The 24180-nt window shown below is 46.5% G+C and overlaps 1 protein-coding gene across 2 annotated transcripts; it reads left to right on the top strand.

Annotated features, from left to right (window-relative positions):
* Positions 1 to 1354: 1354 nt before the first annotated feature.
* On the top strand, positions 1355 to 20109 carry SNX20 (sorting nexin 20). 2 transcript variants are annotated; one of them, XM_049864667.1, is made up of 6 exons: positions 1355 to 1447; positions 3330 to 3447; positions 4667 to 4847; positions 15517 to 15658; positions 17135 to 17286; positions 19257 to 20109. In XM_049864667.1, exons 4-6 carry the CDS (start codon positions 15526 to 15528, stop codon positions 19923 to 19925), a joined length of 954 nt encoding a protein of 317 aa, XP_049720624.1. In that variant the 5' UTR covers positions 1355 to 1447; positions 3330 to 3447; positions 4667 to 4847; positions 15517 to 15525; the 3' UTR covers positions 19926 to 20109. The 2 variants fall into 2 exon arrangements, with proteins under 2 accessions (XP_049720624.1, XP_049720623.1); XM_049864666.1 differs by lacking the exon at positions 4667 to 4847 and having other exon boundaries at positions 1357 to 1447.
* The last annotated feature ends 4071 nt before the right edge of the window (positions 20110 to 24180 follow it).

Here is a 24180-nt window from a genome sequence, read left to right as displayed (position 1 = left end):
GGAGTCGACACTCAGGTGGACTAGGAGAATAGTACACCTAAAGCCAAGGGAGCAGAGTAGCCGTCCCAGTGAGCTTGAAAGGCAGAGCTGAAGCCCAGGGCCGAAGAGCCTCCACTCAGAATCTGGAAAGTATGGCCAACACCTAGAGTCTGGAGGGCAGGACTACTGTGTGAATGGTCTCAGAGAACAGAGGATTATTTTCAAGCCTTGAGGGCTAATGTAGTATGTTCTGCTTGGTGCCTGTTATGCCTTCTTTCCCTCCAATTTTTCCCACTTCTAATGGAAATGTCTAGTTTGTGCCTTCCTTCCTGTTCTACCGTTGTACTTTGGAAGCACTTAACTTGTAATCTAGATTTCACAGATGAAGAGGAATTTTTGAATTTTGGACTTGCAGCTGATTTAAGACTTTTGCTATGGTACAATGGGGTGAATGTGTTTTACATGTGGCAAGGACATGAATTTGGGGGGCCAAAGTGTGGAGTGTCATGGATTGAATTGTGTCCCCCCAAAATATGTGTCAACTTGGTTAGGCCATGATTTCCAGTATTGTGTGGTTGTCCTCCATTTTGTGATTGTAATTTTATATTAAAGAGGATTAGGGTGGGATTTTATAACACCCTTACGAAGGTCACATCCCTGAACCAATGTAAAGGGAGTTTCCCTAGGGCGTGGCCTGCACCACCTTTTATCTTATAAGAGATAGAAAGAAAGGGAAGTGAGCAGAGAGTAGGGACCTCATACCACCAAGAAAGCAGTACCAGGAGCACAGAGCGTCCTGCTCCTGGTCCAAGAGAAGGTGACAAAGTCTTCCCCTGGAGCTGACCTCCTAAATTTAGACTTCTAGCCTACTTTACCACAAGGAAATAAATTTCTTTGTTAAAGCCATCCACTTATGGTATTTGTGTTATAGCAGCACTAGATGACTAAGACAGTATGCCTCCAGGCACTTATCAGCAAAGCTAGGCTTGCCGACCCACAGGGCAAGAGAACTGAGTGCCTCTCAGCTCAGGTTTACTGGCGGAGCGGGTGCTTCCTGGTACTTACTGGTGGGGCTAAAGAGCTTTGTAACACTTTCGGAGCAGGGCAGATGTTTGGCTAGCCCAAGAGCCAGGAGCACCTGAGGGGCTGAGGGGCCAAGGGGCCAAAGAACCAGGAAGCAGAAGCTGAAGAGTCAAAGGGCACAGGAAGCAGAGCTGCTTCTGTCTCAAAATGTAGGGCCACAACCTTTGGAATATCAAAGGGTAAAACCACAGCTTGCTGAGACTCACAGGTGGAGCCACAGCCTCCTAGGTTTCAAAGAGTCAGATCTTCACCAACTCAGTTCCGGAGTATGGGGCTGCCTTTTACAAGTGCCGGTGGGATGGGGCCAGATGCACTGCCCAAAGCTGAAGAGGCAGGGCTGCCATGCACAAGGGGCCAAAGAATGGGGCCTGCTGGGGCCAAGAAGGTAAGATTACCACTCAGATGGACTAGGAGAATTGGGCCACCCAAAGCTGAGGGAGCAGAATGCCATTCCAGTGGGCCTTTAAGGCTGAGCTGAAGCCCAGGTCCGAGGGGCTTCCACCCAGTGTCCTGAGAGTGTGGCCAACACTCACGAGTATGGAGGGCAAGGCCATTGCCTAAATGGTCTCAGAAACAGAGGATTATTTTCAGACCTTGAGGGCTAATGTAATGTGTTCTGTTGACTTGCTTGGCTACTATTACCCCTTCTTTCTCTTCAATTTCTCCCATTTGTAATAGAAATGTCTACTTTGTGCCCGTTCCACCATTTTATCTTTGAAGCAGTTAACTTGTATTCTAGATTTCACAGATGAAGAGGAATTTTGCAGAAGATTTCACACTTGAGTTGATATTTCACTTTTGGGATGATATAATGGGGTTAATATGTTTTACACGTGGCAAGGACATGAATTTTGGGGGGCCAAAGGGTGGTATGTTATGGATTGAATTGTGCCCCCCAAAATGTGTATCAACTTGGCTAAGCCATGATTCCCAGTGTTGTGTGATTGTCTGCCATTTTGTGATGTGATGTGATTATCTTACGTGTTGTAAATCCTAACTTCTATAATAGAATGAACAAATCTGTCTTGGAAGAAGTACAGCCGGAATGCTTATTAGAAGCAAGGATGGCAAGACTTCTCACATAGTTTGGATATGTTATCAGGAGGAACCAGCCCCTAGAGAAGGACATCATGCTTGGTAAAGTAGAGAGGGTCAGCGAAAAAGATGAAGACCCTCAACAAGATGGACTGACACAGTGGCTGCAACAATGGGCTCAAGCATAACAACGATTATGAGGATGGCACAAGACTGGGCACTGTTTTGTTCCGTCGTGCATAGGGTCGCTATGAGTCAGAACCGAACCGACTAGACGGCACCTAACAACAACAATAAAATGTTAATGAAGCAGAATTAGAGGCAATTTCGTTAATGAGGCAGGAATCAATCTACAGGATTAAGTTGTGTCTTGAGTCAATCTCTTTTGAGAAATAAAAGAGACAATCGAGCAGAGAGGAGAGGGACCTCATACCACCAAGAAAGAAGCACAGGGAGTGGAGTGTGTCCTTTGGACCTGGGGTCCCTGCACTGACAAGGACCTCCCCCCAGAGCCGACAGAGAGAAAGCCTTCCCCTAGAACAGGCATCCTGAACTTGGACTTCTAGCCTCTGAAACAGTGAGAGAATAAATTTCTGTTTGTTAAAGCCACCCACTTGTGGTATTCCTGTTACAGCAGCACTAGATCGCTAAGACACACATGGTAGACTGACGAGGCTCTCTTTCTTTCCTGTCCCAGCTTCTTGTCCTCAATCAACAGGCCATAAGTTCTGGTGGCTGGGAATTGCATCACTGCTCAGGGGTTTAGCTCCCTGGGTACTTCCTGTTGGTAGTGTTGGATGCAGTTTTGCCCAGAGAATGGGCAACAAACAGGGAGCTGTGATCCCACCCTCTACCCTTCCACTTAAGGTGCTGGCTCTGCATCCCATCAGGTCTGCTCTTCAACCCTCAGTTTCCCTATCTGTTAATAGAGGATGATGGCCCCAGCATGCCTATCTCACAGGGTGGGATATTGAATGCTGAAGGGCCTTGGGAGCTGCTGCCCAAATGCCAAAGATTGTCTAGGACTCTGAAGGACAACCAGGCTGCTACAAGACCTCCAGAAGTGAGGCAGGGCAAGACCCCCGGGACACCCCCGCCGCACCGCCCTGCAGCAGCTGTAGGAGGAAAGGGTGCAGCAAGCTCTCTGTTAAGTTCACCCACCACCTCTCACCAGCCAATGGGCTAGGGCGACCAGGAGCAGGTCACATACCCCATTTCCTGTTTTCAAACAGGAAACTTAGTGAAGCTGCAGCCACTCGTCTGCTCCTAGGGGCTTGGCACGACTCACAGAAAGGGACAATGTGATACCCCTCCCGGACCCCTGGACACACGCAGGGCCACAGGCCTCAGGTCAGTGTTTGATTCCAAGCTGGGTCGGCCTCTGCCCCCTGTGGCCTGAGTCCTCTCCTACCGTGTGCCTCCTCAGTACCTCGTGGGGGCAGGGCGGGTCACGGCCTCTATGTGTGGGACTCTCGTTAGACAGCGGGACACAGCTATGTGTGGGACTCAAGTTAGAGAGTGGGGTACTGTCCCTCCAACGCTTCAATCCCATTGAAAATGTCAGAAAATTACGCAATCCCTCTTAGGCCTGGGAAACAAGTCACAACACCTATGTTTCTCAAAAAGTGGTGCCAGGGAACCCCTGTATCTATCAGCCTAGCCCTGGGACACTAGTAAAAAATGCAGAATCCCGGGCCCACCCCCAACCTGCTAACGCCCCTGTATCTGCCCCCCACTAGGGGGTTCTGATGCACTCTCCCATTTTCTAGCCCCTGACCTTGGCAAGGGCTTCTCAGTTGAGCGTCAAGGTGTCCTTGGTGCCATCCTTTCCCCACTGGGGCAGCTGGCACATCCGGTATCCTGGGGCCTCCTCTCGGTCCACCCCTCTGAGTAGACGAAAAGCCTCTGTAGCCCTCAGAAGGGAAGCATGGGCTTTGGAGGCCACCCTGTCTGCCCATCAGGACTGGGATGGGGCAGGGCTCCCGGGGGTTAGGCAAGGTGAAGCAGGAGGGGAATCACTGTGCTGAGTGGTAGAGGGGCTAGGAAGCTGCTCTGTCTCCTGGATCAAGTGCAGACCCCCAAGCCAACAGCACCAACATGTGCAGTATTTTGTTGGGACATCTAGAAATCTTTGCTAAAAAGGGTATAGAGGAAGGAGAGAAGGGCCCATGTGTGCCTGTCCCAAAGAGCTTTCAGAGGTACAGAATTGTTTTCCCCATTTCACAGATGAGAAAACCAAGGCCTGGGGAGGGATAGGAAGTTCCCAAGACCCTGTGAGGGGCACCAATACACGACGGTTTCCCTCCTGCTCCTTGTTAAATGGACATGTAAGAGAGCTGGCCTTGGCTGCTGAATTTGTATATTCTAAGCCTTGGGTTCATGATCGGCCTTCCCACATCTCTGCTAGAGTGTCCAGCCAAGGCCATCATTTCTGGGGTCTTACAGGGCAGGCTCTCTGGGCAAACAGTGTCCTGCTTCTGACCTGGCGCCAGCTGCCTGATCATGGAAGCAGAGCTGGAAGGGCTGGTATTATTGAGTCCAATGCCACCCACCATCACCCATTTTACAGATAAGTTGACTGAAGCAAGTGCGTAGGAGTGCCCCCAGGAAACGTTGGGCCACCAAGAATTCATTAGACAAGAGAGCACGTGGTCCACACAGCATCTTGCCTGGGCACCTACCAGAACATAGGGAATCTGTCCCTAGCCTTCCATCACCAGCAGGACCAGGCTTGTGGCCACACTTTGCGGGTAAGAAAACTAATACCTAGAGATATTAAATAGCTTGCCTGAGGGCCAGTGGTCATCAGGATGGAAGGCTAGGTATCCAACTTCTTCGGGGGAGATGAGAGATAAATGAAGTATCTTCTACAGTCAGGGAAATAATCACCCTCTGAATCACGCCCAGCTCCAGGCCATACCCCCGCTTCTTACCCGGTTTTCCCATCTGTCAAAGGTGAGGTTGGATGGAGGGCCACCATTCTCATTGGGCAGCTGCACAGAGCCACCTAGAGAATGCCCCAGGGTTCCTGTCACCACATGCAAGCAAGAGATCCTGACCCCAGTTGACCTCACCTCTCCCCAGGCCAGGCCAACTCCAGGAGGCCCACACCCTGGATCAAGGCACAGGTTCTGGCCACACCCAGGGACTAGACAGGGCTGTGTGGGCAGCAGGTGTTTTGCCTCTCTCTAGACAAGAGTCAGCATAGGGGTTCAGCATCAGGGCCTGGAACCCAACAGACTGGAGTTCAGGCCCAGCTGTGCACCAGGTGCCCACTTGTGGCCTCCTTGGATCCTCTCAGGAAGGGTGTGAGGTAACTTGATCCTCCTTATTTAAAATTTCCGTGCTGAAGCAGTATCCTAGGTACTCACTCCATCTGAGCTACACCCAATTTTCAAAAATTGTCCCATTCTCTAATTTGTCTCAGACATGTTTGATTCTATTCCAACTTATACTTTATTAGAGTATTTATTTCACAAGTATTTCTCAACATATGGGTTGGATCATAATAATAGGAAATATTATCTGGTATTCTTTTTTTTATTCCCTAAGTTATGAATTGAATTGTGTCCCCCATAAATGAACGTCAACTTGGCTAAGCCACGATTCCCAGTATTGTGTGATTCTTCACCATTTTGTGATTGCATGTGATTTTCCTATGTGTTGTAAATCTTAACCTCTATGATGTTAATGAGGCAAGATTAGAGGCAGTTATGTGAATGAGGCAGGCCTCAGTCTACACGATTAGGTTGTATATTGAGTCAATCTCTTTTTTTTTTTTATTGTGCTTTAAGTGAAAATCTACAATTCAAGTCAGTTTCTCATATAAAAAGTTATATACATGTTTTTATGTGGCCCTAGTTGTTCTCCCTACAGTGTGACAGCACACTCCTCCTCTCCACCCTGTATTTCCCATGTCCATTCAACCAACTCCTCCTGTCTGCCTCTACCTTCTCATCTCGCCTCTAGACAGGAGCTGCCCACATAGTCTCATGTGTCCTCTTGAGCTAAGAAACATACTCCTCACCAGTGCCATTTTATGTCTTATAGTCCAGTCTGAAGAGTTAGCTTCCAGAATGGTTTTAGTTTTGGGCTAACAGAGAGTCCAGGAGCCATGACCTCTGGGGTCCCTCCAGTCTCAGTAAGACCACTAAGTCTGGTCTTTTTACTAGAAATTTGAGGTCTGCATTCTATTTTTCTCCTGCTCCATCAGGGATTCTCTGTTGTGTTCACTGTCAGGATAGTCATTGGTGGTAGCTGGGCACCATCTAGTTCTTCTGGCCTCAGGCTGATGGAGACTCTGATTTATGTGGCCCTTTCTTTCACTTGGGCTCATATTTTCCTTGTATATTTGGTATTTTTCATTCTCCTTTGCTCCAGGTGGGTTGAGACCAATTGATATATCTTAGATGGCTGCTTGCTAGCTTTTAAGACCCCAGATGCTGCTCACCAAAGTGGGATGCAGAATGTTTTCTTAATATACTTTTTTACACCAGTTGACGTAGATGTCCCCTAAAACCATGCTCCTCAGACTGCCACCCCTGCTACTCTGTCCCTCAAAGTGTTTGGTTGTATTCAGGAAACTTCTTAGCTTTTGGATTAGTCCAGTTGTACTGACTTCCCCTGTATTGTGTGCTGTCCTTCCCTTCACCTGAAATAATTCTAGTCTACTATCTAATTAGTGAATACCCCACTCCCTCCCTCCCTCCCTCCCCACCCTCATAACCATCAAAGAATGTTTTCTTCTGTGTTTAAACCTTTTCTTGAGTTCTTTTAATAGTGGTCTCATACAATATTTGTCCTTTTGCAACTGACTAATTTCACTCAGCATAATGTCTCTCAGATTTCTCCATGTTATGACATGTTCCACGAATTCATCCTTGTTCTTTATCATTGTGTAGTATTTCATTGTGTCAACATACCATAATTTGTTTATCTATTCATACGTCGATGGGCACCTTGGTCACTTCCATCTTTTTGCTATTGTAAACAGTGCTGCAACGAACATGGGTGTGAAGGCTCTTACTGCTCTAGGATATATTCCAAGGAATGGGATTGCTGGATTGTATGGGTAGTTCTATTTCTAGATTTTAAAGGAAGTGCCCAATCGATTTCCAAAGTGGTTGTACCATTTTACATTCCCACCAGCAGTGTATAAGTGTTCCAGTCTCTCCACATTCTCTCCAACATTCATTATTTTGTGTTTTTTGGATTAATGCCAGCCTTGTTGGGATAAGAAGGTATCTCATTTTAGTTTTGATTTGCATTTCTCTAATGACTAATGATCGTGAGCATTTCTTCATGTACCTGTTAGCCACCTGAATGTCTTCTTTGCCCATTTTTTAGTTGGGTTATTCGTCTTTTTGTTGGTAAGGTTTTGCAGTATCTTTTAGATTTTAGAGATTAGACACTGATTGGATTTGTCATAGCTCAAAAATTTTTCGCAGTGTGTAAGTTGTCTTTTTACTCTTTTGGTGAAGTCTTTGAATGAGCACAAGTGTTTGATTTTGAGGAGCTCCCAGTTATCTAGTTTCTCTTCTGGTGTTTGTACATTGTTAGTAATGTTTTGTATAATGTTTACGCCATGTATTAGGGCTTCTAGTGTTGTCCCTATTTTTTCTTCCATTATCTTTTTCGTTTTAGATTTTATAGTTAGGTCTTTGATCCATTTTGAGTTATTTTTTGTGCATGGTGTGAGGTATGGGTCTTGTTTCATTTTTTTGCAGATGGATATCCAGTTATGCCGGCACCATTTGTTAAAGAGACTGCCTCCCCCATTTAAAGGACTTTGGACCTTTGTCAAATACCAGCTGCTCACAGGTGGATGAATTTATGTCTGGATTCTCAACTCTGTTCCACTGGCCTGTGTATCTGTTGTTGTACCAGTACCAGGCTGTTTTGACTACTGTGGTGGTATAATAGGCTCTAAAATCAGGTAGCGTGAGGTCACCCACTTTGGTCTTCTTTTTCAGTAATACTTTACATATCAGTGGCCTCTTCCCTTTCCATATGAAGTCGGTGATTTGTTACTCCATCTCATTAAAAAATGCCATTGGAATTTGGCTTGAGATTGCATTGTATTTGCAGATTCCTTGGTGTAGAATAGAGCAAGGGTATGTTTTTCCACTTATGTAGGTCTCTTTTGGTTTCTTGCCGTAACATCTTGTAGTTTTCTTTGTATAGGTCTTTTACATCTCTGGTTAGATTTATTCCTAAGTATTTTATCTTCTTGGGGGCTACTGTAAATGGTATTGATTTACTGATTTCTTCTTCAATGTTCTTTTTGCTGGTATAGAGGAATCCAACTGATTTTTGTATGTTTATCCTGTATCGTGATACTTTGCTGAAATCTATTTGTTCCAGTAGTTTTCTTGTGGATTCTTTGGGATTTTCTGTGTATAAGATCATATCATCTGCAAATAGAGATACTTTTATTTCTTCCTTACCAATTCAGAAGCTCTTTATTTCTTTTTCTAGCATAATTGCTCTGGATAGGACCTCCAGCACAATGTTGAATAAGAGTAGTGATAAAGGGCATCTTTGTCTGGTTCCCGTTCTCAAGGGAAATGCTTTCAGACTCTCTCCATTTAGGAGGATGTCGCTGTTGGGTTTGTAAAAACACCCCTTATTATGTTGAGGAATTTCCCTTCTATTTCTATTTTGCTGAGAGTTTTTATCATGAATCTGTGTTGGACTTTGTCAACTGCCTTTTCTGCGTCTATTGATAGGATCATGTGGTTCTTGTCTTTTATTTATGTGGTGGATTACGTTGATTGTTTTTCTAATGTTGAACCATCCCTGCATACTTGATATGAATCCTACTTGGCCATGGTGAATTATTTTTTTGAAATGTTGAATTCTCTTGGCTAGAATTTTGTTGAAGATTTTTGTGTCTAAGTTCATGAGGGATATTGGTCTGTAATTTCCTTTTTTTGTGGTGTCTTTACTTGGTTTTGGTATCAGGGTTATGCTGGCTTCATAGAATGAGTTTGGGAGTATTCCATCTTTTCCTGTGCTCTGAAATACCTTTAGTAGTAGTGGTGTTAACACTTCTCTGGAAGTTTGGTAGAATTCTCCAGTGAAGCCGTTAGGGCCATGGCTTTTTTTTTTTGTTGTTGTGACCTTTTAAATTACCTTTTCAATCTCTTCTTTTGTTATAGGTGCATTTAGTTGTTCTACCTCTGTTTGTGTTAGTTTAGGTAGGCAGTGTGTTTCTAAAAATTTGTTCTTTTCCTCTAGGTTTTCAAATTTGTTAGAGTACAATTTTTCATAGTATTCTGTTATGATTCTTTTAATTTCAGTTGGGTCTGTTGCAATATCACCCATCTCATTTCTTATTTGGGTTATTTGCTTCCTCTCCTGTTTTTGTTTTGTCACTTTGGCCAGTGAAAAGATTAATTTCGTTGATCTTTTCAAAGAATCAACTTTTGGTCTTGTTAACTCTTTCAATTGTTTTTCTAGTCTCTATTTTATTTAATTCTGCTCTAATTTTTACTATGTTTTCTTCTGGTGCTCAAGGGTTTCTTTTGCTGTTATCTTTCCATTTGTTCAAGTTGTAGGGTTAATTCTTTGATTTTGGCCCTTTCTTCTTTTTGGATATGTGCATTTATTGCTATAAATTGACCTCTGAGCACTGCTTTTCTGTGTCCCAAAGGTTCTGGTAGGATGTGTTCTCATTCTCATTTGATTCTATGAATTTCTTTATTCTGTCCTTAATTTTTCCACAACCCAAAAGTTTTTGAGCAAGGTGTTTTTTGGTTTCCATGTGTTTGATATTTTTCTCTTTCTTTTTCTGTTATTGATTTCTACTTTTATGGCTTTATTGTCAGAAAAGATGCTTTGTAATATTTCGATGTTTTGGATTCTGTTAAGGCTTGCTTTATGGCCTAATATGTGGTCTATTCTGGAGAATGTTCCATGTGGGTTGGAAAAGGAACTATACTTGGCTGCTGTTGGGTGGAGTGTTCTATATATACCTATGAGGTCAAGTTGGTTGATTGTGGCATTTAGATCTTCTGTGTCTTTATTGAGCTTCTTTCTAGATGTTCTGTCCTTCACTGACAGTAGTGTGTTAAAGTCTCCTATTATTACTGTGGAGCTGTCTATCTCTCTTTTCAATGCCGTTAGTTCATTTTATGCATTCTGGAGCTCTGTCGTTGGGTATGTAAATATTTATTATGGTTATGTCCTCCTGGTGTATGGACCCTTTAATCATTATATAGTGTCCTTCCTTATCTTTTGTGGTGGATTTTACTTAAAGTTTATTTTGTCAGAAATTAATATTGCCACTCTTGCTCTTTTTTTTTTTTAATTTTTATTGTGCTTTAAGTGAAAGTTTACAAGTCAAGTCATCCTCTTATACAAAAATTTATGTATACCTTGCTACATACTCCTAGTTGCTCTCCCCCAATGAGACGGCACATTCCTTCTCTTCATCCTCTATTTCTGTGTCCATTCAGCCAGCTTCTGTCCCCCTTTGCCTTCTCATCTCTGCAGACAGGAGCTGCCCACAGTCTCATGTATCTACTTGATCCAAGAAGCCCACTCCTCGCCAGCATCATTTTCTATCTTATAATCCAGTCCAATCCCTGTCTGAAGTGTTGGCTTTGGGAATGTTTCCTGTCTTGGGCTAACAGAAGGTCTGGGGACCATGACCTCCAGGGTCCTTCTAGTCTCAGTCAGACCATTAAGTCTGGTCTTTTTATGAGGATTTGAGGTCTGCATCCCACTGCTCTCCTGTCAGGGCAGTCATCAGTTATTGCCGGACGCCATCTAGTTCTGGTCTCAGGCTGATGTAGTCTCTGATTTATGTGACCCTTTCTGTCTCTTGGGCTCATAATTACCTTGTGTCCTTGGTGTTCTTCATTCTCCTTTGCTCCAGGTGGGTTGAGACCAATTGATGCATCTTATATGGCCACTCACTAATGTTTATGGCCCCAGACACCACTCTCCAAACTGGGATGCAGAATGTTTTCTTAATAGATTTTATTATGCTGGTTGGCCTAGATGTCCCCTGAAACCTCTTGCTCTTTTTTTTTTGTTGTTGCCTGCTTGATATATTTTTTTCCATCCTTTGAGTTTTAGTTTCTTTGTGTCTCTAAGTCTAACGTGTGTCTCTTGTAGGCAGCATATAGATGGATCATGTTTTTTAATTCATTCTGCCACACTCTGTCTCTTTATTACTGCATTTAGTCCATTTACACTCAGTGAGTTTAGTGCTGTCATTTTGATGTCTTTGTGTGTCATTGACAGTTTCTTTGTTCCACTTACTTTCCTGTGCTGAGTTGTTTTTCTTTATATATTTTCTTTTCCTCTTTTTCATTGTATTCATTTTGTATTGCTCTGACTTCCTCTCCATATGAAAGACCTATGACTACATTTTTTTAGTCCCTCTTTTTTGATTTAATGTTGTCATCTTTTACATATTGACATCTCTATTTCCCTGTTTTGAGCATTTTAGCTTTGATTTATTTTTGTGATTTCCCTATCTGGGTTGATATCTGGTTGCTGTGTCCTATGTTCTTGCTTGGGGTTATTATTGTTATTGACTTTCTAACTGGAAGACTCCCTTTAGCATTTCTCATAATTTTGGTTTGGTTTTTGCAAATTCCCTAAACTTCTGTTTGTCTTGAAATGTCCTAATTTGGCCATTATATTTGAGAGACAGTTTTGCTGGATATATAATTCTAGCCTGGCAATTTTTTTCCCTCAAGGCTTTATATATGTGCTCCCATTGTCTTCTTGCCTGCATGGTTTCTGCTGAGTAGTCCGAGATTATTCTTATTGACTCTCCTTTGTAGGTGACTTTTTGTTTATCCCTATCTGCTCTTAAAATTCTCTCTTTATCTTTGGTTTCAGCAAGTTTGATTACAATATATCTTGGTGACTTTCTTTTGGGATATACCTAGTGTGGGTTCAATGAGCATCTTGGGTAGGTATCTTCTCATCTTTCATGATATCAGGAAGCTTTCTGTCAACAAATCTTCAATAAGTCTCTCCGTATTTTCTGTTATCCCCCCGCTCTGGTACTCCAAACGCTCATCGGTTAGTCCTCTCAATAGAGTCCCACATAATTCTCAGGGTTTCTTAATTTTTTTTAATTATTTTATCTGATTTTTCCTCAAATATGTTGGTGCCAAGTGCTTTGTCTTCAGTCTCACTAATTCGGACTTCCATTGTCTCAGTTCTGCTCTTATGACTTTCTATTGAATGGTCTAATTCTGAAATTTTATTGTTAACCTTCTGAATTTCTGTTTGCTCTCTCTCTATGGATTCTTGCATCCTACTAAATTTGTCATTGTGCTCTAATCTAATCTGCTTAAGTTCCTCTAATGCTTTGTCTGTGCATTCCTTGGCTTGTTCTGTGTTTTTCCTGATCTTCCTGATCTCCTGAAGAGTTCTGTATCTTAATCTTTTGTATTCTACCTCTGGTAATTCCAGGAAATTTTCTTCATCTGGAAGATTTCTTGATTCTTTGTTTTGGGAGCTTGCTGAAGCCATCGTGGTCTGCCTCCTTATGTGATTTGATATTGACTGTTGTTTCCAAGCCATTGATGTTATTGCATTTATTTTATGTTTGCTTACTGTGTCCTAGCTTCTTGTTTTGATATGCCCAGATAGGCTGTTCATGTGAGCTAGTTTGATTATTGATGCCATTGAAGCTCTAATATCCTGTCACCAAGTGGTTAGAGCTGTTACTAGGTATGTGAGCCCAGGAGTCCATTCACTTCTCTTGTATGGATTCAGCTCAGGTGTCCAGATAGTCACCAAGTGTGTGGTGCAGGCTCTTACCTACAGTCCTAGATGAGCAGGGGTGATTGGTGTAGGCACAGATATCTGGGTACAATAGGCGGTCACACCCCGAGTAAAGCAGAGGGCGAAAACCACCCCTGAGTGTCTGTGAGGAAAGCATGTCCCTGTTTCCTAGAGCACTTAGGTGGGTAGGTTTTCCTGGGTCAGGTCCGGCAACTCCTCACTGCTTCTGAACCATTTCTCCCTCCCCTTGTCGCTCAGTCCCATTCCCAAACTTTGCCTATGATGTTTGGGGCTCCTAGTTTGTCATATATATTTGATTCACTTGTTTTTTTGGGGGGGTTTTGTTGTAAGAAGGACCACAGGAAGCGTCTGGCTACTCCCCATCTTGGACCTGCCACAAGTCAATTATTTTTGAGATATAAACAAAAGAAGCAAACAGAGAGATGGGGGACCCCATACCACCAGGAAAATGGTGCCAGGAGCAAAGCACGTCCTTTGGGCCCAGGGTCCCTGCACTGAGACTCTCCTAGATCAGGGGAAGACTGATGACAAGGACTTTCCTCCAGAGTCAACAGAGAAAGCCTTCCCCTAGAGTTGGTGCCCTGAATTCAGACTTTTAACCTACTAGGCTGTGAAAGAATACATTTCTCTTTGTTAAAGCCATCCATTTGTGGTACTTCTGTTGTGGCAGCACTAGATAACTAAGACACCCTAATATAATAATATTATATTACTATAGTATGTGTGGGGCCCTGAACCGATGTTTTACATGGTCTGTCTGACCTAATCCTCTACCAGCCTCATGAAGGTGAGTTCTATTATCATGCCCATTTTGTAGGAAACTGAGGCACAGAGAAGTTAAGTAGCTCACCAGATGTGATGTCAACTGGTTCCCTTACCTGGGTCACAAGCAGAGCTACTGCATAAGTTGGACCCCAGGATTTGGCCTGCCTGCCCTCCACCCCTGACGAGGGTGGAGAGGATTCTGTAGTCAGCCCAGCCTGGGTTTGTGGCCTGTCCATCATTTACTAGCTGTTGATCTTGGGCAACTCTAAGTCTCAGTTCCTTCATTGTGAAATAGACATAACAATAGTCTCGGTCACCCAGGGTGGTTAGACTGAGAGAGACCACGTCAAGAGCATAGAACTCAGGCTGGCATGTAACAAGCATCTGAGACCAACTGGGCATTGCTTATTGGGCACACTCACCAGCTGCAGAACCGGGGGCTAAGCCTCAGTTTCCTCATCTGTTAATTGGGTGTAATGATAGATTTTTTTTTGTGGATGTTAAATAAGACAGTGGGTGTGAACAACCTAGATGGATATGAAGTGGGTATAGTAAACTCTCTGTAAATGTTTGCTTAGATAGAAAGAAAGAGAGAATTGTGAAAAAAATCCATACCAGTGTCAACCTGCTCTGAAAACTGGGATTTCATTGCATGTGTAATATACAATGGAGAATTGGAACATTCATCTAGACAAGACAGCACCTTTCTCCCAAGTAATTACTGAAGCCATTACCTTTGCTTGGTGTAAAAATGGCGTGGAGATGGCGTCAAACTTCCTCTCTTCATAAGGGGAAAGGAGAATCAAGATCGATTGCCCAAGGCTGATTCTTATGAGGCAGAGGTCAGATATGCCTCCTCTCTCTGCCATCTTTGCCAATTCTGACACCAACTCTCCCTTCCATGGCACTCTCTACACCCTGCTGAGTTCAATAATTCATTTCAGTGGCCACACAGAACTCACAGATAATACTTACGATTATGGGGTTTATTAGGGAAGTAACAGGTTACAATTCAGGATCAGGAATGCTCAAGATACAGTGATTCCATCAGGACAGCCTATTTTCAGCTGTGCTCGCAGGTATACCTCTCTCTGGTCCTAGGCCTCTGCCCTGGTCTGCCCTGCTCAGGCAAGTGTTACAAAGCTTTTTCAGCCCCTGGCAATAAATCCCCAGAGGCAACCTAGGCACTCAGCTTTGTCACTCTGTGGACCAGGAAGCCTGCTGCTCGGTCTCCTGCCAGTCTCTCCTGCCACTGCTTCTCGCTGTCTTCGGGGCTACAGCGCTCTCTCTCTCTCTCTCAGTCTCCTGGTTCCAGGAGCTTCTCAGTGCAGGCATCCTGGGTCCAAATGATGTGCTTTCCGCTTCTGGGTATTCTTCCTTAGTGGTGGTGGGATTCTCCTCTTTCCTGCCTCTGGGGTAGCTCATTTCAATTCCAGTGGGTTGGCAATATTGACAAACCCCTTTGGTGGGCTACATTTACCCTATCTGCACAGTCCCGGCCAATCACCTGGGTGGGAGTTATAAGAACATGGCAAGAAAGGCCTCACAAAAGCGATCCATTGTACCACACTTGGGATCACCTCATTTAAAACTCGACTCAATAATACAAGGATCCTAACAATACAATAAGGACCTGCTTACCCTGGGAGTGACCTGTGCAGCTCTCCACACTACGCTGGGTGCAAAGGGGAAGCCCACGTTTAGCATCTGGCAACTGGATGGGCAGCTGGGTGGATGGCAGAGGACTCAGCAGCAAGGATGTTGTCATTCCCTTCTGCCTGCCAGCAGGGAATATGACACAGATCATAGGCTCCCCAGAAACTACCAGGAACCCCAACATGAGTGGGCACTCACTGATCTCTCTTGTGTCCTTGGCAGCCTTGGAGCATGGCAAGTCCTGAGCACCCTGGGGGTCCTGGTTGGACAGGGCACCCTGCAGCCCAGTGTGTGGCAAGGACCAAGCAAGAAGCATCAGCCACTGGTCCAGACCTCCCACATCCAGGACCTGAAGGACACTTAGGTGGGCTTGAAGCTTGGGGCTTGGTCAGGGTGTAGAGGTCTGAAGACATTTGAAGTAAGCACGTGGGTCCCCTCAATGTATGCAATGGTGTCTTCTAGCTGGGCAGCTCTCTTAACTTGGATTACCCCAATGTAGAGACTGAGACAAGGATTTGGGTACAAGTTGTTTATCTGGGAGATGATTGTAGAAGGCATGGTAGGAGGGTGGGAAGGTGAGGAAGGGAAGGGCAAGAAGCCAGTATAGTGTCAATGAGCAGATTACTGCTGTGGGCAACTGGACCCAAGCCTGGTGAGGATCTTTGGGAGGCTGTTTGGATAATATCTCAGAGATGGTGCACCTGGGGGATGAGGCAGGCAGGCTATTTACTCACTAAATCCCATCTTCACCAGCTGAAGGATGCTTTTGAGCAAGCTCTTATGTCCCAAGAAAGCCCTCAGGCCAAGAGTGGCAGGTGCTTCCAGAAGGAAATGCTGACTGGCATAGCCAGGCACTGACGGCATCTGCTACAGTGCCATCTCTTGGAACAAACTGCCACCCATTCATTCATTCACGCAATCATTCGAGACATGCCAATTGAAAACGTGCTGTGTTCCAGGCCCTCTGCAGGGCACTGGAAAATAGGCACAGGTCAAACATTAGGCTGGCTCTCAAATTTAATGAAGAAACTGATCGTAAAAAGACATTTGAAATGTCATGAAAAAGGCCAAAAGAATAAGCTGAGAGGCTCTCACTCAAATGCCAAGGGACAGTAGAAGTCAAATGTCGGCTGGCCCTTGAAGGACATATTGGAGAAAGGCTTCTGGGACCCATGATCCCATAAAATAAAATGCGAACTCGCATGTGCATTTTGCTGGTGAGGGATCCAGTGTTCCCAAGATTCTTAGACGGGCTCAGGTCTCACAAAAGTTTTAAGAAACACCGTGATAAGTTGTCCAGGCAGGGAAAGAGGTAGGCTGCTTTCAAGGCAGGAGTGGTATGAGCACGAGACGGTCAGGAAGCATGGCAGGTGGGAAATGAGTGAGGTCGGGGCTGGCCAGGCTGAGCCTGGAACCCAGCATCCCTCCACCATTTGCTGGGATATGCTCAAGGAGGCCTGGTGCCAGCCATGGGGCCAGCGTTGTAGGGAATGCAGAGATGAGCAAGCCACAGTCCCCTCCACAGGAGCACAGGTTTTCACAATGTCAACCCACAGGCCAGAAGCAGGCAGTGCAGCACAACCACAATGCGGCCTCTCAGAGCCAAGAAAGCACCTTGGGATGATGGGCCATTTGGGCTTGTCGGTGGTGGGTGGACTCAGCCAGGTTGGGAACAGATGTCTGCTTGATGGCCTATACATAGAAGGGTTGAGGGGAGGGAACATTCACCCTTTTTCAGGAACTCTGAGGTCCCATGCCAGGCAGACCCAGCCATCTCCCCAAGCCTTAGCCTCTGAAGTGCACTGGCTGGTACAAATCTTAAAGCGTGCCACCCTTCCAGATATGCCCAGCAGCCTGAGCCCTAACTCCAGCATGACTACGCGAGAGCTGCAGGAGTATTGGAGGAACGAGAAATGCCACTGGAAGCATGTCAAACTGCTCTTTGAGATCGCGTCGGCCCGCATTGAGGAGAGAAAGGCCTCCAAGTTCGTGGTACGCCAAGTAAAAAAAAAAACGATCTTTCACGCCCTTATGCCACCTCCTTTTTGACCCTGGGCAATTCCTGTGGGGTCTCAGTGTTCCCAGACATGAAATGGGTTGGCACACTCTAACTCACAGATTTCTTCTGGAGAAGATAGTCAGAAATCAAGATTTCATGAGCACCTACTATATGCTCAGCACTGAGCTAGGTACTATGGGGATTAGAGAACCTAAGTCACAGCCCCTGATCCTGAGGAGGAGATAGCCCAGCTGGGACAACAAAGTCTACCTCCAAGAAACAACATACAATTTAATCGTATGATGTCTGTTATCTGTGTCCCTTCTTCATAGGTTTTGCCACCTCCCTGTAGCATTTACATTATTATTACTTTTTCATTAAATCACTTAAAAAAAAAAAACACTAAACCAAACAAACAAAAAAAACACTAAATGCATGTATTTCAAAAGGAAATCACTTAAATGAAAAACCAGTATCCTATGGCATAAAAAAGGTAACCACAAAAATAAATATAAATAATAATAAATAAAATAGATTCTAGCTGGTTACTCTGCCTGGTAGAAAGCCCTGTGCTTGGGGACTGTTCTCTCCAAAAAACCAAACCCATTACCGTCAACTCAATTCTGACTCATAATGACGATATAAGACGAGTTGAACTGGCTCATAGGATTTCCAAGGCTGTAAACTTTTACAGAAGCAGACTTCCACATCTTTCTCCCACAGAGCCGCTGGTGGTTTCAAACCGCTGACCTTTCGGTTAGTAGCTGAGTACTTTAACCACTAACCACCAGGGCTCCTAGCTTGTATTACGGAATGTGAAAGACTATATCTACCACTCGTCTGTCAGTTTGTTGTACTGTGGTGGTTTGTATGTCACTGTGATGCTGGAAGCTATGCCACCAGTATTTCAAATAGCAGAGGGGTCACCCATGGTAGGCAGGTTTCAGTGGAGCTTCCAGACTAAGACAGACTAGGAAGAAAGGCCTGGAAATCTACTTCTGAAAACTTGCCAATGAAAACCCTATGTATCCCAACAGAATATTGTCCATTATAGTGCTAGAAGATGAGCTCCTTAGGTTGGAAAGAACTCAAAATATACAGTGGCTGCAGTAATGGACTAAGCATACCAATGATGGTGAAGATGGCAGAGGACCAGGCAACGTTTCCTTCTCTTATACACAGGGTTGCCATGAGTTGGAACCCACTTGACAGTGATTAACAACACAAGACTATATATGGGCCACACTCAACCTTTCTCCCTCCCTTAACGGGGACCAGAATAATAACAATAGCTAACGCGGAAGGCTTACTGTGTGTCCGGCATGGTTCCAAAACAGTTACTGTGTATTAACTCATTTAGCCCTCACCCAGTGAGGATACTATTACTATTCTCATTTTACAGGTTCAGAGAGGTTAAATCACCTATGACCACAGACTAGCTAGTCCACGCTGGACCTGAGATCATAACCCTGGCATACAGTTCCAGAATCTGTGGCCTCAGTCGATATTCTCTATGCCCATGGGAAGAGAATCGAAAAGGAATCACTTTCTTACTATATTGCATCATTACCAGTATACGACCTAAAACCATCTCCCAAGTGTTCAAACTGGGAGAACACAGATCAAATTCAAGCTTCCCATTTCAGAAAACTGAGGCCCAGTTTTGATAACACAAAGCCAAGACAGTCCCCAGGCCCCCTGCACCTCATGTTCCCGAGCTTTCTCTCTAGGCACACCCCCACGGTGCTGTGTCTGTTATTCTTGGGTTGCCTCTTGTCATGATTAGTGTTTGTAGTTTGGCTGATTCCAAAGGCAATTTAAAGCGGAATTGCAGATAAGGGCCACCCACTTTCAGGGTATGTTTTAACTCGTCAGCGTCATTATTTTCACTTGTCTGGGCTCTCTCTGTCAGTTCCAACCTCCGCCAGGCTGTCGTCAGAGCCTTTCTCTCTTTGTCTTGTAGATGTACCAAATCGTTGTCATCCAGACAGGGAGTTTTGACAGCAACAAAGCCATCCTGGAACGGCGCTACTCAGACTTTGAGAAGCTCCAGAAAAACCTCCTGAAGATTTTCAGGGAAGAGATCGAAGATGTCGCCTTCCCCAAGAAGCACCTCATGGGGAACTTCACGGAGGAGATGATCTGTGAGCGCAAGCTGGCCTTCAAAGAGTACCTGAGCCTGCTCTACACTATCCGCTGCGTGCGCCGCTCCCGCGAGTTCATCGACTTCCTGACGCGGCCCGAGCTGCGCGAGGCCTTCGGATGCCTGCGCGCCGGCCAGTACACCAAGGCCCTGGACATACTGGTGCACGTGGTGCCCCTGCAGGAGAAGCTGACCCGCCACTGCCCCGTCCTGGTGGTCCCGGCCCTCTGCGCCATGCTGCTGTGTCACCGTGACCTCGAGCACCCCCTGGAGGCCTTCGCCGTGGGCGAGAGGGCCCTGCAGTACCTGGAGGCCCGGGAGAGCCACCGGTACTACGCGCCCCTGCTGGACGCCATGGCCCGCCTGGCCTACGTGCTGGGCAAGGACTTTGTGTCCCTGCAAGAGAAACTGGAGGAGCGCCAGCTCCGGAAGCCCACCACCCGGGGGCTCACCCTGAAGGAACTCACAGTCCGAGAGTATCTGTACTGAGCTAGCCAGCCCGGAGGAGCGGGAGACTTGGGGGTCACCTGTTTGGTGGGCTCTTTGGGCTTCATTTTTAGTGGGAAGAGTCATTTTTGGTTCTAACTTAAGGGTCGACTTTGGGCAAGCCCCTACCCCTCTCTGGTCCTCTGTTTCCTCATCCCGACAAAGGTTGAACCTTCTTGGAAGTCTCTGTTTGCGTCCTGTGTCCCCTTGAGACCAGATCCATGGCTTCATCTCAAAACCACAAACCAGGCTCCCGAAGCATTGGAGAGTAATATTGATCTTATGGAGGCTTTCATGGGTGCTAGGGGTCAGGTTTACATTGCACATGGTTGACAAAATTTAATTTCCTCTCAGCCAGCTCTCCACCGCTGTCCTGAGTGTCTTCCGTCTACGCCTCCCTGTCAGCACTGCTTGCAAATATCCACACCCATTACCGGAAGCATTCTAGCTCTTCCCTCCTATCGTGTACACCCAACTCAGTAAAACTAAAGCTCACCTATTGCTCCCCAGGACAGCATCCCCTGAGATGGGGGTTGTATGCCAGCCTTGGAAGGGTGGGGCAATATTGGGCTGGAAAGCAATGGTGTCATGAGTTTGTATAATACAAGGTTGTCAACAAGAGAAGCTATCAACGATTTCTCTAGTTAAGACAAATTAATATGCTGCCTAGGAGTGGATTTTCATTTATAACGGAAATAGTCCCTGAAATGGAGTCATTGGGTGATGCAAATGGTTAACATGCTTGGCTGCTAACTGAAAGGTTAGGGGTTTAAGTCCACTCAGAGACACCTCAGAAGAAAGGCCTGGCACTATCTTTCCGAAAAATCAGCTGTTGAAAACCCTATTAAGCATAAGCCTACTCTGACACACATGGGGTTGCCATGAGTCAACAGTGACTCAGCAGCAACTGGTTTTTAACTAGTCCCTTAGATGGCCTCCCTAGGTCACGGAGACACAGCCCTAGGTCACGGAGCCACAGCCCTAGGTCACGGAGACACAGCCCTAGGTCACGGAGACACAGCCCTAGGTCACGGAGACACAGCCCTAGGTCACGGAGACACAGCCCTAGGTCACGGAGACACAGCCCTAGGTCACGGAGCCACAGCCCTAGGTCACGGAGACACAGCCCTAGGTCACGGAGACACAGCCCTAGGTCACGGAGACACAGCCCTAGGTCACGGAGACACAGCCCTAGGTCACGGAGACACAGCCCTAGGTCACGGAGACACAGCCCTAGGTCACGGAGACACAGCCCTAGGTCACGGAGACACAGCCCTAGGTCACGGAGACACAGCCCTAGGTCACGGAGACACAGCCCTAGGTCACGGAGACACAGCCCTAGGTCACGGAGACACAGCCCTGGAGGGAGGTGGAGCGGGATACTCAGCGGAGCCTCTAGAGAGAGGAGAGGTGGAATCCTCAACACTTTCTCTTTTGAATGGCAGTGTTCTTAGGAAGCTCTCTCGTGGGTTAGGATCTGAAGTCTGCTGTCAGGAAAGGATATCAAGGGTCCCAGTGTGAAGGGGAGTCTGGACCAATGACCTTAATTCAACACAGGGCCTGGAGCTGGTGGTTTAGGCTGGTTTGGGCCCAATATGTGCTGAGGCTGGAAGCCCCTGCAGACCAAGCCATCTGTCTGAGCTTATAAGTGTGAAATGACAGGTTGTAACTTGGGAAGCTTAATATGGGGCACCAGTTTGACTGAGCAAGGATCTGACCCAGCAAAGAGATCGCCATAGCAGTGAACAAGCGTTCACTAAACTGCACCAGGATGTGTTCAACAGCGACACCATGTGGCAACAATTCTAGCGCCTCACTCAGGCTCCACCCCGAAATTTAGAAGTAGGAGGGACACCTTTGGACAGAGAAAGCCCTCAAGCCTCTCTGTTTACTCAAGGAGAAGGATACTTCAAGAAGGAGCCCAGGACTTTCAGAGCCTTACTGTATGTCTGGGGCTGTACTCCTATTACCCCTAGCCCAGCTCTACTTGAGATGCTACTATCCCATTTTACAGACAAGCACACAGAGACCCTGACAGTTTAAGTGACTTGCCCAAGGTCACAGTTAACAAGTGGTAGAACAGGAAATTAAGCCCAGGCCTGTTTGACTCCAAACTTATACATTTCACTTAGTCCCACATTGGGGCAGGCAGAGAGGGGAGGGCATATGTCCCTGGTCCTCTCACCCACAGGGCCTTTAAAGGTCATCTCTCTCATCCCTGCTATAATTAGAAGGTAGCTATAAAGTATAAATACAGTGGAAACTCTCGCTGTAATTACACCCCAGCTAGACCATTCCCTGAGTCAGGGCCTAAGTCTGAGACCTGCTCATCCTTTGCTAAAAGAGAGAGTGGGGAAACTGATACCTGGGGAGGTGATTCCCTCAAGGCCACACAGTAAGACAGGGACCTGGAGTGTCCACATCAAAGTGATATGCTCTGGCAGGCAGGCCAGACAGAACAATCCCGGTTTCCAATTCTAGGAGGCCCTCGGGGTCATCCAGCTGGACCTGGGGGTGCTGGATCAGCATCAAGGCCAGGGAAGGGGCCAGCCAGCCTGGCAGGGCTTCCCAGCTCCAGGGTGAGAGGCTTAGTTCAGGGTGGGCTCCAGACCCCAAGGCCTAGCATGCCCTTAGCTCTGCTCACAAGCTGACTTTACCTAGCTGTGACCCTGCCTTGGAGCAACAAAACCAGTTCCAACTCCACCTGCTAGTGGAAGGGGGCGGACTCAACACATCCCCAAGCAGGCCTCTCCTGGCCTCAGGAACCAGGACGTGCTGAGCCATGCTGGCGGGCAGCAGCCACACAAAAGCTGCCACCTCACAATCCTCTCACTTGCTCACACACCCCTGCCCTTCTGGGGCCCAACAATGCCACCACTTGTCTTCCCAGCTACTCACCATCTTCTTTCAAGTAGTCTCCTTTTATTTCTGCAAATTTATTGAAAAAGAAACTTCATATTGCTACCCAAAGGGGAAAATCAGAATCACTAGCTGTAATTAGAAGGTAGTTATAAACACAACCAGAAAATATTGCTGTAATTACACCCCAGCTAGACCATTGCCTGAGTGAGGGTCTGAGTCTGAGACCTGCTCATCCTTTGCTAAGAGAGAAGGGAGAGAGACAGAGAGAAGAATTAGAGACTCGTTATCACCAAGCTGAGGCCTCACTTGGATTTATGCAGGACCCGTTGCCACCAAGTCCGTTCTGACTCACGGCGACCCTATAGGACCCAGTAGAACTGCCCCATGGGGTTTCCAAGGAGCACCTGGTGGATTCGAACTGCCAACCTTTTGCTTAGCAGCTGAGCTCTTAACCATTGGGCTACCAGGGCTCAGAAGTACTGGAAAGTTTGTAAAAGGAATTGTCTGGTCATGTGGCTTGGGTCATCCAATGCTGTCTTTGCACTGTTCCAGCCACCTGGTGTCTCGCCCAAGCACACTGAAAATTCTGCCCTTTGATGCTTGTCCCCATGGCCCAGGGCTCCCGGACTCCCAGACCTGCACCTCAGCCCGCTCGCTCTCTAGCTCCTTAGTTCTTGGCCTGGTTCGGCTTTGTTTGACCGTCTTTGACTTTCAGCACACCATTCGTGAGGTGGTACCCAGGCTCCAGCTCCTGACTTCATACCCTGATACCAGGTTAAGATCTCCAAACGGAGGGAGTGTTCTGGATTGATCAGGCCGGAACCTGCAGCATGTCACCTGGGGGGCGTCATGGCCCATCAGCTCTGTCCTCCTGATAACAGCACAAAAATGTCCTTCCCCCAAAGGGGCCTTGGACCAGCCCCACCCTCCCGGTCAGCACCCAGAATAGCCTTACCCCTCTCTCTGAGCACACACTCACTTTCTCAGTAAACAAAGAGTGATGGCATTCCTACCATGTCCCAGACCCAACAGCTGGGGACACACAGAGACAGAACCAGCTCAGTCCCTGCCCTCGTAGAGATGGGAGCCACTCACAGAGTAAATGGAAGCTGGGACAAAGGCTCTCCCTCAGCCAGTCGGTTAGGAGGGCTTCTCAGAGGAGGAGCCATTTGAGGGGGTCACAGAGGTTGTGAAGGAGCCAGTCACGGGAGCATTTCCACAGAGGGAAAGCGGAGAGCAATCCTGAGGCACCTTTGTCCTAGAGCAGCAGCTCCCTCCTCAGGAATTCCTGGTCCTCGGCCCCAGGGGACCCTCGGTCCAGGTCTGGGCCCAGAAAGGACCCAACCCCAGGTGCCCCCTCCCTGATGTGCCCTCCAGCTCTGCCTTTTGAGAAGAC

This window comes from Elephas maximus, chromosome 21, assembly GCF_024166365.1.
Source record: "Elephas maximus indicus isolate mEleMax1 chromosome 21, mEleMax1 primary haplotype, whole genome shotgun sequence".
NCBI lineage: Eukaryota > Metazoa > Chordata > Mammalia > Proboscidea > Elephantidae > Elephas > Elephas maximus.
The sequence above is the reverse complement of the archived record's forward strand: the minus strand, read 5'-3'. Positions and strand labels throughout refer to the sequence as shown.